This window comes from Python bivittatus, unplaced genomic scaffold (assembly GCF_059951505.1).
Source record: "Python bivittatus isolate LINGU-HERP-01145 unplaced genomic scaffold, Pbiv_v1 ctg000480_np1212, whole genome shotgun sequence".
NCBI lineage: Eukaryota > Metazoa > Chordata > Lepidosauria > Squamata > Pythonidae > Python > Python bivittatus.
Window position 1 is genome coordinate 67,838,067 of NW_028277075.1, and position 13,879 is coordinate 67,851,945.

The 13,879-nt window shown below is 41.5% G+C and overlaps 1 protein-coding gene across 1 annotated transcript in view; it reads left to right on the forward strand.

Moving 5' to 3' along the window:
- Positions 1 to 12,972, forward strand: part of LOC103055256 (NACHT, LRR and PYD domains-containing protein 12-like) — a 30,776-nt gene extending 17,804 nt beyond the window's left edge. Inside the window, 4 exon segments of the mRNA XM_025175690.2 lie at positions 83 to 253; positions 439 to 609; positions 1,092 to 1,262; positions 7,769 to 12,972. Of these exon segments, the coding sequence (XP_025031458.2) occupies positions 83 to 253; positions 439 to 609; positions 1,092 to 1,262; positions 7,769 to 7,874 (619 nt within the window). The 3' untranslated portion in view covers positions 7,875 to 12,972.
- The last annotated feature ends 907 nt before the right edge of the window (positions 12,973 to 13,879 follow it).

Genomic DNA, 13,879 nt, shown 5'->3' on the forward strand with positions numbered 1-13,879 from the left:
CATATCATCACATTTTTCCCATTCTTTCAAGGCAATAATTCACAGGCGTTTTCAGAAATATAATCCTGACTCTCCTTTGCAGGCTGTCTAAAGCATTCTTCAGCACATCCTTCTGCCAGTGTCTTGCTGATATTCTCAGGGAAAACCAGGTGCTAAAAGAGTTAGCCCTGATAAGCCTACACATAACCGATAAAGAAATGGAAGAACTGTGTGAGGTACTAAAACATCCCAACTGTAAATTAGAGAAATTTGGGTAAGTCGTCATTGTTTTCTTTTATTCAAATAATACTCTCTTGACTGCTTAACTTCTGGAAATTTACCCATAGACAGGTAGCTTTGGTTTAACTAAATAATATTATTCATTCCAGTTTTCTGAAGACTGTAGCTCATAGTTGCTTTCAAAAATATAACTGTAATTCAGCTGACTCCTTCCTACAGGATTTTTAACACACACTTGAGAGAATCTTGGTGCAGGTATCTCGCTGAAGTTCTCAAGGAAAACCAGACACTGAGACAGTTAGCTCTGCATCAATGTCACGGAGGCAGCCAGGAAATGGAACTGCTGTGTGAGGAGCTAAAACATCCTAACTGCAAACTAGAGAAAGTGTGGTAAGTTCTTTGGTGGTAAAAGGTAGCCCCCAACATACACACATGAGTTGCATTCACTGCCCAACCTATGAGATGCCCCCATACACGTGAACAGCTTGAAGCACCCTTCTAATAAAGCCTGGCTCACCTACAGCAACCCTATCACATTGCAGATACAACACAAATTTATCAAGCATGCCAACCATCACAGTGTCTGTAGTGGTTGGCATGCTTAATAAATGTATGGCTATAATTGTTGGTGTGCTTAATAAATTTACGTTGTATCTCCAAAGTGATTTGGTTGCTGTAGGTGTGCCAGCTTTTGGCCACAACAATCAGCGTTTGATGTGTCCAACTCACTCTTGACTGTTTAAATTCTGGGAATATATACAGGGAGAGGAAGGTGGCTGAATCACATAATCACATTCCTCATGTTCTTTTAAGATTTTAGTACATGGCAGTTTAAAAATAAATGTTGAAATTCATCTTACTATTCTCGGCAGGATTCCTGCGGTATCCTTGACAGAATCTTGCTGCAGGCATCTTGCTCAAGTTTTTAAGGAAAACCAGAATCTGAGAGAGTTGGATCTCTTTCACTGTGACATCGGTGACAGAGAAAAAGAGCTGCTGTATGAGGGGCTAAAGCATCCAGCCTGTAAATTAGAGAAACTATTGTAAGTCCTCGTGTTTCATTTTCCATCTGCTTTGTATAATCCCTTGCTGACGGTTTAATTTTTATGTTTACTTAGGCAGTTTTAATTTAAACAGAATTCAGAGAAATATTTTGGGATATTGGAGTTCACTGACCTTAGTTTTCTTCTTGCAAATATTTCATGACCAAAATAGATAAAGTACCTTTGCTTTGACATGACAGAGTGGGGTTTGCCGGCTTTTTACACAGTATATGCGTGTCCTACCTGTCTTGATCAAGGATGTTGGATGCCTGTTTCTGATTGACCTGCCTGGCTTGGTTGGCTGTATTGTGTCATTTCTGGTTGTTGCTGTCTTTTGTGTTGGTTGCCTGTGGTTGTCGCTTATCTGAGTGTTGATTGTTGGTGGGTCATAAGGGAAGATGTGCTCTGGGCTGCTGGCTGCTTTCTTGGCCTCCCTTTGCTTTTTTAAAATCGTTTGTAAACCACGTTTATCTCTATGGGTCTATGAATGACTCACCTATCAGAATACCAGGCCTCCAGGAATTCTCTTGCATTTTTGGGTGGCTTGATCAAAAATGGTTAGTTTCCCAGTTGAATTTGCAGTTCAGTTTGTCTGTGGGTTTTGAAATTAAAGATTTTTCATCGTGTCTTCTGACTGCCAATTGATGTTCATGGATCTGTTCTGCTAATCATTTGCCTGTTTGTCTGGCATAGTGGCTTTCACAACCCTTGCGCTATATGTTGTAAGTAGAGGCATCTGCAGGATCCAGTGTTTTCATCAAAATGGTTAAAGCCTCATTGTGATGGCATAAAAGAACCTCTTCCCCTTTCCTCTGTGTGTGTGTAACATCACAATGCAAATACAGAAGGGACAGAGCTTATTTCATAAGAGCATGAAGCTACTTTAATCATTTATCTCCCTTGATCTTTCTGACACCTCTCTTTTAGAAGTATTTCTTTCTTTCTGTATTTCTTTATTATTACACTTACGCTGCCCAACTCTCAGTGACTCTGGGTGGCTCATTCTTGTTTTCAAATATATTTGTAATCACCTGTTCTTTGAAGATTGTGTAACTACTTGTTGGATGGCGGCTTTTTGGGAGCTTTTTCCTAGTTCTTATTGAGAAACTGGCACTGAAATCTTTAAAAATGTCTTAAATATCTTACTTAGGAGTAAATATAGTAATTCTGTTGTGTGAAGAGTTAAAACATCCAAAGGGCACAGGCGGATTGTTATGTTAATGTCCATGCCTTCTGTCCTCCTGTCAGCCAAGAAGTATGCCATGTAATGTAAGATGCCCTCTCAGCCGAGTCTCTTCTGCCTCAGAAATGAGATTAGCAAGTGTGTTATCCTTACAGCTTTAATGTGGAACAATTTAACTGCAAAAATTGGTAGATTCTTCTGGCTTTGTTTTCTTTCCCAACCATCATCACCTGTTGGCAGGAAAATCAACCATTAGATGCTTTCCTTAACAGGTGATGAGCAGTTTTGGCCAAGCGTTGGAGACAGAGGGTCTCACCCCCTATCAAGTTACCCAAGTAACACATCACCAGCATTTTTTCTAAACATGAATCTTGCACTCCTATGGAACGGCAACAAACCTGTGTTCCAAAATAGCCCAGCTGATTAGTTTGTGGGCAGAGAAGGGTACAAGGTGAAGGGAGGGGGCAGTTCTCCAGGGGAAGCTCCCTCCCATTTTATCCTCTATCCCACAATATGGTCACCAGGATTCTTTCTATGCATGCATGCATGCATGCATGCATGCATGCATGCATCTATCTATCTATCTATCTATCTATCTATCTATCTATCTATCTATCTATCTATCTAATCAAATGTGTATGCCACCTGACTCCCAATTACTGTTTTTGAGCACAGGTATAATACTCTTCTAGAAGATTGCTAATCCCATGTTCAAATTTAGTCTGACTGACAGCTCAGAAGCACTGTGGAGGGGTTGCAAGGAACATCTAGGTTTTTTCCATCTACTCACTCCATGTACTGCATCTCTGTCTGGGACCTGTAATGGAGGCTAAAAGGAGAAATAGGCAGGCCTCTGGTTAGCTTTCCTCCAGTTCTTTTTTGGGGGGGGGGAGGGGGGTTCCATTCAATTGTGTCCAATTCTTGGAGACTCCCTGGACAAGTCCCTGCAGTTTTCTTGACAAGATTTCAGAAGTGGTTTGCCACTGCCTCCTTCCTAGGGCTGAGGGAAAGTGACTGGCCCAAAGTCACCCAGCTGGTTTTGTGCCTCAGGCAGGACTAGAACTCACAATATCCCGGTTCCTAGTCTGAGGCTGTAACCACTACACCAAACTGGCTCTCCCTCCAGCTGTAATATTTCTCAAATTAGTAAGTGCTGCAAGATTATGGCAATGCTAGCAGCAAGTGGCTACATCGAGCAGCACCTGGAATTATCCCAAGGGATACATAAAATAGGGTTGGAGTAGGCAAAATGGCATCACTCTCCACCTAGTAAGAGAAAGAGTAGAAAGCATGGCCATCTGACATCCCCCCCACCCCACATTGGTAGAAGCAGCAGCCAAATATCTGGAATGTATTCATTTGAATCAAAACAAGCACCACACAGTTGGCATAACCTGGCTCTCTTTCCCAGTTTAAACTGATGTTCCATGCAGCACAGAAGCCTTGTTGTTGTAAACAAAGGGGTAATGCTCTTTCAGAGGACCTCTAAACATGGGCTGAAAAGAGAGCTCTAGCATTTTTTCATAAGAACACTACAACTGCATATAAGCTGCCCACATGGTGCCTGGCCAGTGCTTTGTAAACCACCAGTCAGGTAATGTGCAGGCATAGGCCACTGAAAAAAACAGATGTCTGATGTCTCTTGTGGCCCATGTCAAAAACAATTGGAGGGGAAAAAGATTCACAGAGCTGCCTTCAGTGGCCATAGGAACTGGGCAGTCCCCAGCCTTGTTTGTGTATTCACACTAATGTTATTGGTAAGGCACAGTAGATTTTTCCTTTGGCAAGACTTGTTCCACAAGAAGAGAGAAAGCACTACTTTACAACTAGAACATTTAAAGATGAATGCAGGTGGCCTCTGCAAATGAGTTAGGCCTGAAACAAAGGCCATGTCTTGAGGACATGCCTTGTAAAAACAGTTTGCAAATCATCTTTCTGCCACAAATTGTAAGATGTGAGAGTGTAAAACATTGCTGGCTTTTTCTTTTCAGTATGACTAATATAACTTCTTTTTGCTGCTTAACTTGTGCTTCTTTTTGGCTCTCTGGTTTGAAGTACCAGATGGACACCATGCCACTGGGGTGACAAGGATGAGGTACTTTTGAACAACAATTCTGGCCTTCCAGACCATGTGTCCAGCACATCTGTCTTGTGCTGATAAAAATTATAAGAAACCATACTAAGGTCTATCAGGCTCTTAATTTATGAGAGCAATAGAGCATAGGGAGAGATAGATCAGCAGTGGTACTTCACTTGGACAACACCTGGTACTTAGGGTCCTGGTTGTGTTCCTCAGAGAGCTATATTATTAAAAGGGGGGAGGGGGGAAGGACTATAAGGTTTCCAGTCATCTGGAGGGTTCCCATAAGATAAAATATCAGATTAAAGGTAAAGGGATTTCTGTAGCAACAGGGAAGAGGAGCAGAATAAATGTGTATTTTTGGAGAAAAAGTTCTCTGGTATTTTGTTCACCTTTTATCAGTCTTATGGAAGGATTTGAGGCATCTGGAAAGACTTTCTGGCCTCCACAATATTCATAGGCCTTCACTTTAGAGCTGTTCTCTTCTCAGGAAAAGAAGGTTATGGCTGCCTATATTCCTAAGTCTATTATACTTTTATGGAGTTTATGGCCTGGAGTTTCCAAGCCACGCCTGGGAGGAACTCATTATATTAATGTGCACCAGAGACCTTATGGAACAAATAAACTCACAAGGCATCTGACATCCTCCCTAGGACCTGATCCATTATTTATTGGTGTGCCATATAAAAGACCTAAAGAGCTCAGTAGGAGCTTGAGTAAGAAATGTTCAAGATGGAAACTCTACACTCCTTATTTCGTTCTGAGGCAGCCTTCTTTGTTTCCATACATAAGGAGACTGGATCAAAAGCTATTACTCTTGAAATACAAAGTTGCATCTGGGTTGGGGGGTGCCATGCTTCTAAATATCCATTGCAGAATAAAAACAGTGAGAAAGTAATTTCTCCATTTCCTGCTTGCAAGTAACCAAGATGCATTGCCACTGTGAGAGACAAAATACTGGATTAAGATGATCCTTAAGTTGATGCTGTTCTTATGTAAATAAAAGAATTATTTACCTTTCTCAACTTTTAGAAAAACTTGTCTCCTGTCATGACATTCTATGGATATCTACCTCAACAAAATAAAAATGCTAAGTACAATCAGGTTGTTTTTTTTCTTAGAAGACAGTTAGTTTCAATCCATCTGCACGGGCTTCAGTTACATAGAACTATTTTCAGAAGATTCTCCAATTCTGCATCCAAGAAGCAATTTCCAAGTAAATAAAATTAATTCTAGCAGTTTTTCCTACAAATTTTCCATCTGCTGTAGTTTTTTTGGCCAGAGACCCCAGCTTCAGAATACAAGTAGTCCTCGCTTACCGACCCCAATTGGGACCAGCAATTCAATCAGTAAGTGACACAGTCATTAAATGAAACATCACGAGACCGCACCAGACTTAGGACATCAGTTCTGCTGAGGTCATTAAGCGAATCACCGTGGGTCATGAAGTGCAACATGACATGACCGTGACTTGTGACTTCCTGCCAGCTTCCCCACTGATGCTTGTCGGAACGCTGGCTGTGAAGGTCACAAATGGCAATCGTGACTGTGAGATGCTGCAACCATCATAAATGCACATCAGTTGCCAAGCACCTGAATCATAATCATGTGACCATGGGGACACTACGACGGCCACAAGTTTGAGGACCAATCATAAACCTACTTTTTTAGCGCTATCATAACTTTGGTCCCTGAATGAGGCAGTCGGTAAGTGAAAACTACCTGTATAGGTTTGAGCTTTGTGTATGCTGGCTATTAATATACTGAATGAGATATACAGACATACATAACAAATATAAATTATAAATGAAGGCTCTATTGATCAACATTAACATAAAATTGTATTTATAATTTCATGAGAATTAATAATTATAATTTCACGAGATGGGCGGTGACAAATTTGATGAATAAATTAAAAAATAAAATAAAATGAATGATAAGCTCTTATGCAATTACGCAGGATATGTTGCTTTTAGTCAAAGACAAAGACATACAGTTGGGATCATTCCTCCAGGCAGAGTCTCTAGACCAGAGGAGACCAACCCAACCCAAGATATAAACCTGTGTTGTCTACAATCTTGAATAATATTTAGGAGTTAATCCCAGAACTATGTAAGATATAAAACTATATTGTAGGAGCAGAAGAAATGGTGAAATAACAGTCTTCCAAAATACTTGAAGAGGATGTCTTAAAAAGCAGAAGTCAGCTTTCAGAACTCAAGAGCCACAAAGGGGAAGTGGAAAAATGGTGCAAGTTGGTAAAGCTATACGAGGAAAATAGGCATTATGAAATAGGATATGTAAAGGAAGGAACAGGAAAGTGAATACCAGTCAGTGGCTTATGCATGGGACAAATAGAACAGATCCTGAACCAAAAGACATGAAATGATGGATTTTTCAAGACCAGATCAACAAGCCAGGAAGTCTCTAAAGTCAATGTTTTCATAGAATATCAAGCAGTGTATGAAAGGGCCAACTAAGTTTAAGACACGGGCTATGGCATGCCATCAAGTTTCTAAACCACTTACACCCTTTCCTAGATCAGGGGCCCTTCAGACAGTCACTCATGCCCTAGTCACCTTGTGGCTTAACCACTGCAATGCACTCTGTATGGGGCTATCCTTGAAGAGCACCCAGAAGCTTCATCTGGTCCAGAATGCAGCAGTGCAAGCAGTGATGGCCGTGTCTCGTATGCCCGTGTGTAACACCTCTGCTTGGCAAGCTGCACCGGTTGCCAGTTTGCTTCCAGATGCAATTCAAGGTGCTGGTCATTACTTATAAAGCCCTATAGGGCCTGGTTACTTGAAGGACTGCCTGTCTCCCATAGTGTCTGCCCAGCTGATTTGATCCTGCAGGGTTAGTGGACTCCAGGTTCCTTTGATTAGACAGTGTAACCTATTTGGACCCTAGAAGTCTGCCTTCTCTGTAGCATGAGAAAGAGCTGGATGGCCCCCACTCTGCTGTTGTTTGGAAGAGCCACGAAGAGCTGGCTCTTCACCCAGGCCTTTGGTGAGGGAGAGGGAGACCCATTGCTTCATTCCACCTGGTCTGTCATTCTTGCTCTTTTGGAATGAATGGGATTGAAACACCCTTGAAATCTGGGGTGGATCAGACTATTTCTGTAGGTCTGGGTCATTCCTCAAAGGTAATCGGGTGGGTCTCTGCACAGACTGAATATAGGCATTATTAGGGACTTATCTTTTGTTGCAAGATTATAATCAAGATTCTTTGTTTCCATTACAGGGTGAATGAAAAATGTGTAGTCTTGAATCATAGGGAGAAAGCCTCCACTGGAATTACAGAGAGGATATTTTCCTTTATCCGTAAAGTATTTAGGATGAATAAGTAGGCTTATGCTGGGAATAGATCTAAGAAGAAAGTCTGCAAGACTTCCTTTGAGGAACCACAGTCTGATCCAAGGACTGCTTTAAAGAAACTACATTGCAATTTTCTCTCTGTTCATCTGAAAAATGCCAAGCTACAAGAATAAAAGTTGATACCTGACCAAGCTCATGGAAAGGTGGACAATAAATCACAGAAATTTTCTACACTGTGAAATAGACATGTGACCTTTTGAAATCTGGATAAGGGAAGATAATGTCAATACATCTTCAGAATTTTAAAAAAGGAATTAAAAACCATAGATTTATTTTGGATTATAGGAGTGGAAGAATCCAGCACTTGTCAGAACTTACTGAAGTATATAAAACTGGAGACATAAACTGTGTTAAGAACCCTGTGCATTAATCCTTATGAAATGTATAGATAATTTTACATACCATTTTTCAATATTTTTCTGCAATTTGTCACTAGTTTGCTTACCACTGCAATACATTTTAAATTTGTGTATAGTTTACTTAAATGATTGGCCTCCTTCAACTCAGTGGAGCAATTCAAAATAAAAGGAATTACAGAAAGAAACGTCCAGTGTGAAATAAGCATTTTGCTTTCCTCAGTTAGAAAATGTGTTTTATTTGCATTCCACTTAACCTTCGTGGAGTCCTTGGGGTTCTCTGAGCTTGGTTGTTTTCTTGCAAGCATTTAGTTACTTGGTTAGATAACATCTTCAGTGCTAGAATGTGGGGTTTGCTCTCCGTTTATATACAGTGGCTTGCCCTGCCAGTGTTGGTCAGGGTGTGGGTTTTGTTTTGTTCTATTTTTTCCCTTCTGGCGGTTCCTTGATTAAGGTATTGTTTATTGCTTGTACATCTGGTGGTAATCTTGGTGTTAATCTCAGCTTATCTGGGTGATGATTGCTGGTGAGGAGATGTTCTGGTCTTTTGTTTTCTTTTTTATTGTCTCTTTTGAATACCCTCGCATTTTTGGATTTAGCTTGGTCCAAGAGGCATGGAATTCCTGGGAGCCTGGTATTCAGACAAGGCAGCCATCAACAGGCACATCGAGATAAACAACATCTACACACTATTCAAAAGAGAATGGGCATTTGTGCTCGCTTGAATAATGTTCTTACACAGCTCCTCTTGTGGGAGGTTGGGTTGTTACTTTGGTAATGGAGTACTTGACTGGTGTGGGTTGTCTCCCAATAAACTTGGGTTTCTAATTTGCCGTTGTTTCCTCTGCTGATGAGGATATCCAGGAAGGGTAGCGTGTTGTTGTTTTCTTCCTCTCTGGTGAATTTTATTCCTTTGAAGATGTTGTTGATGGTTTCATGTGTCTTCTCTAGTTGTTTCTTTTTTATTATAACAAATGTGTCATCTACATACTGGATCCATACTTTAGGTTGAATGTGGGGAAGTGCTATAGCTTCTAGGCGTTGCATTACAATCTCTGCTATGAGTCCTGACAGTGGTGATCCCATGGGTGTGCCTCTGATTTGTTGGTATATTCGTCCATCAAACTGAAAGTAGGTGGTGAGGCAGAGGTTGATGAGGTCCATGATTCTGGGTATTTCGATCTGGGTATATTTGGTTAAGTTGGGTGTGTTGTGTAGTACTGCTGATATGGATTCTTTCACTAGTTCTGGGTTTATGGACGTAAAGAGTGCTGTGACATCAAGTGACGCCATAATTTCATCTTCATCTATGTGTACGTCTTTGATTTTCTGGAGACACTGTAGTGAGGAGTTGATAGAATATTCAGTTTTCTGTGAGGTGTCCAAGCTTTTTTGTCAGTTCTTTCACTATGTTGTATTTTGGAGTCCCTGGTAAAGATACAATTGCTCGGAGTGGTATGTCAGGCTTGTGTATTTTTGGTCGTCCATAGAAGCGTGGGAGGATGGGTCCACTGCTTTTCATCTGCCACTGTTCTTCCTTTGTGATCTGGCCTTTCTTAGTTAGGTCATTGAGGGTTCTCTAAGCAAAGGTTACCACCAGGCACACAATCAAGCAGTAAACATATGCCAATCAAAGAACTACCAGAGGAGCAAAACAAAACCCCCACCCCCACCAGCACTGGCAAGGCAGGCCCCAGTATATAAATAGAGAGCAAACCCCATCCCATTCTAGCACTGAAGATGTTACCTAGCCGGCTAATGAAATGTTTGCAAGAAAACCAGGCTCAGAAAATCCCAAGGACTCCACAGTTCAACACTGAGCTACACATATTCTCTTCTAGTGATACTTTAACCTTCAAATAATTTAATTTGCTTGGATTGTAATTAAGAAATAGTGCTTGGACTTGTTTTTTTCTTCCTTCCCCATAGCCATTTCCTCATTTTTGGAGTCTCTTAGACACACGATATCTGTATATTGCTTACTAAATATTACAATAATATTAAGCCCAGCAAACTGAAGACATTTTGTTGCAGTAAATACTCTACCACCCCTGCCACTTCAACTCATTTCTGGAAGGTCTGGCAGGAAGGGATAAGGTAACCTGCTTCCCCTGGATGTGTGCTGTAAATGGCTCAACCCAGATAGCTTTAAAAGGAATTAGACAAACGTATTGAGGATAAAATAGCGAATGGCCATCATGGCTAAAAACTGCCACCTGTGATAAGAAATTACAAAGTGAATGGAGGATATATAGGTATTTTTCCTTCAACTCCAGAAAGAACAAGCTACAGTGGTACCTCGGTTCACGAACTTAATTCGCTCCACGACTCTCGTCGCGACCCGAATTGGTCGCGACCCAAATCAAATTTTCCCATAAGGTTCAATGTAATTATGGTTAATCCGTTCTGAACCATATGAATTTTTTTTTAAAACCACAAAAATACGACACAAAGTACAGTACGAAGAGAGAGAACGCTAACCTTGCTCGACGTGACTTCTGGCATGGAGGACAGGAAGGCGGGTGGGGAGGCGGTTATTGCTTGGAGGGAGAGTCCCCCTCCAATAGGGAAAGGCGGGAAAATGGCTGCGGACCCCATGTCACGGGCGGGAAAATGGCCGTGGACCGTGGCACGGGAGGGAAAATGGCCACGGATCCTGTTCATCGCCCGATCCTGCGTTCGCGAACGGAGGCAAAATTTTGCGACCGGAGCTGTTCGTGAACCAAATTGTTCGTGAACAGAAGCGTTAGTGACCCGAGGTACCACTGTACGTGTAAATCATCATTGTTGCAATTGTGATTTATTTTATTCTACTGTTGTACAGGTAGACCTTGCTTACCAACTGTCTCACGCAGCAACTGTTCAACAGTGCTGGAAAAAATAACTTTGTGACCAAGGTGTGCATTTACAATCTTTGCAGCATCTGTCTCTCTCAGTCACATATTTGCCATTGTAGTCAATATACATTGTCCTGTGCCTGATCCTTTCCCCCCACCCCCCAGCTTTTTTTCTCCCCTCCTAGAGTAGAGAGATTGCTTAAACAAGCAATCTCTTTAAGCAATCTCTCCTGTGCCTGATCTGTTTTTTTTTCTCCCCCCACCCTCACAGAGTGGAAAGATTGGAGAGGAAGGGATTGCAAGAGAGTAAGCAGGCACACAATGGGGAATACACATCTAAAGGAATGCAGTAGCATTATAGTCAGTCAGTACACATTGTCCTGCGCCTGGCCCTTTTTTTCCTTTTTTTTTTCCCCTCATAGAGCAGAGAGATTGCTTAAACAAGCAATCTCTTTAGGCAAACTCTCCTGTGCGCTCCAATGAATGTAAATACAAACATTAATTCCCGTCTTGCTAATTATCCCAGCACCAGAGTGAACAATCCAAAGGGTGGGGGAGTGGGGAAAAAGGAAAGCTGAAGTAAAATTGTAAGCCCAGTCACAGTCAAGTGATTTTCCACTTAGCGACCACGTCAGTTGGTGACTGAGTAGCCAGTCCCAGTTGTGATCGCTAAATGAGGACGACCTGCAATTCTAGTCTCATAGAATTGAGTTTCATTCTTTTGGCTGAGTTTTCAGGGTAATATTCAGGCAGTGGCAACATTTGGAGAGTGAAAATTCCAATAAGAGGATCCAAGAGCAGATGTTAGGAAGGTTCAGGTTCAGACATTCAGTCAGCAGACACAGCCCAAGTCATCAAGATAAAGGCCATGATCAAAGTTCTTCCAGCACTGAATCCCAGTCTGGCCTAGCCATCAATGCCCAGGATTCCTAGACTCCCCACCCAGACAGAGGTGAAGCTGAGCAGCCCTCCTTTACCAAGGCCTGACTCTGCAGGCTACTGCTTTTGTCAGGTGTCTTCCTTACAAGCAGCCACTTCTCCCTCCTCAGGCCTTTGACTCCGGCTGCTGGGGTTGCCATGAACTAGGAGGCCTTGACTCCAGCTGGTGGACCGAATCACCCAATATCAGTGTTTTTGGCCAAAATCTCTTTCCCCCTTGGTCCTGGGATGTAGCTTAGCAGCTTCTGAGCTGACGAGATGCTATACTTGTTTGTCTTCCAGTGAAGATGACATGGTTGCCTGGGCCCTGACGGGTATGATGGATTTAGCATTTTAGTCTTATTTCAGGTCTTTCCCCCCCAGTTTGTGAATTTGGAAGAATCATTCTTTCTACACTCACACTAGCATGAACTTATTCCCATTCTGCTTATAAAAATGTATAGAAACTGTGAAGGCAAAGCGGTTCATTTTGTTCTTTCTAACAGCTTTGATAACAAATTAAAAAAAAAACAGATAGGAGTTTCTATTTAGACAAATGGCACGAGGCACAAGCTCAGCAAACAATATGTGGGTATTTATCCAACCAGGAAAAGTGTAAGATGTGACGGGATTATTTATTGACTCAATATGTTTTGATCCCTTCCATCTGATATAATGGATGTCTTATGGAATAAGTCGCACATGGTCTTATGGAAAGATTTGCTCACAGATGCGGAACACTGCATAATCCAGAGCATCAGGTATGACCACAGAAAGTATCCTCCTTCTTTCAACATAATGAATGGCGCTTGCAAAGACAGACATTGCCAAACGGGTATTTGGCATTATTTTCCTTTCCTTTAGTAGAAAGCATGAGAAAGAGTCACGTTTGTCAGATCGGTGGCTATAAAAATATGATAAATAAATAAATTCCTGGTTTCCCTATTTTTAAAACTATTTAGGAGAGAGAGAGAGAGAGAGAGAGAGAGAGAGAGAGGCCAAACACTCCTAGTTTTGATATATATGTGTATGCATATATGTATGTATGAACTAGGAGTGTTTGGTTTCTCAATCTCTCTCTCTCCCTCTATATATGGCCTTTTTCTCCATCTTTGTGTCATTTCTCTCTTAACTGATTAGCATGTTCAACTCCTTCTTGGCCAAACTATAGGAGTCTTTATCTCACAGGCTACAGTGAAGGAGATGAAGTTAGGGTAATTTTTAATATCTATATTGTGACGGAGGTCCGGGATTGTGGGAACTAACCTGTTTTTATGTGTGTTTCCTTGTCCAAATTAGTAGATGGAGAAAACTTCCTGACTCCACTTTGAAGTAATGGGAATGAGGTTTTTATCACCGGGGAGAAAGAAGACAGGCTTTAGATGTTAGTAAGCTATAAATTGTTGTAACCAGATAAGATCTTGTGGAGAAACCCCAGTTGTATGTTGATTTGTAACTATTGAAACCTTTGTTAATTAAAATCAAAGCAGTATCCTTAATTGTTGTCACCTGTGAAGAGGGGTGGAGGCCAGCCTGGAAAGAGTACTTAAGATAAGCCCTGGAGCTATAGAGAGAGGATAGAGGGAGCTTTGGAAGAAGACACTGGCTTTGTATCTTTGTTGATCTGCGGAATCCACTTTCCTCAAGGAAGCTGCGAATCTCAAGCCTTAATCTCATTCGAGGGAGGGAGAAACGGCTCTCGGCTCCCTTGGAAGACTACTTCACGTGAGGCTGCTCAGGCGGAAAAGGACTTATCTATCTGCTTTTACTTCTATGGGACTGTTTGCTTTCATTGAGCAAGTTTTAATTTGCAGCTTAAATTTTTTGTATTCAATCCTTTTTTTTTGAGCAGTGAGTAAAGAGCCT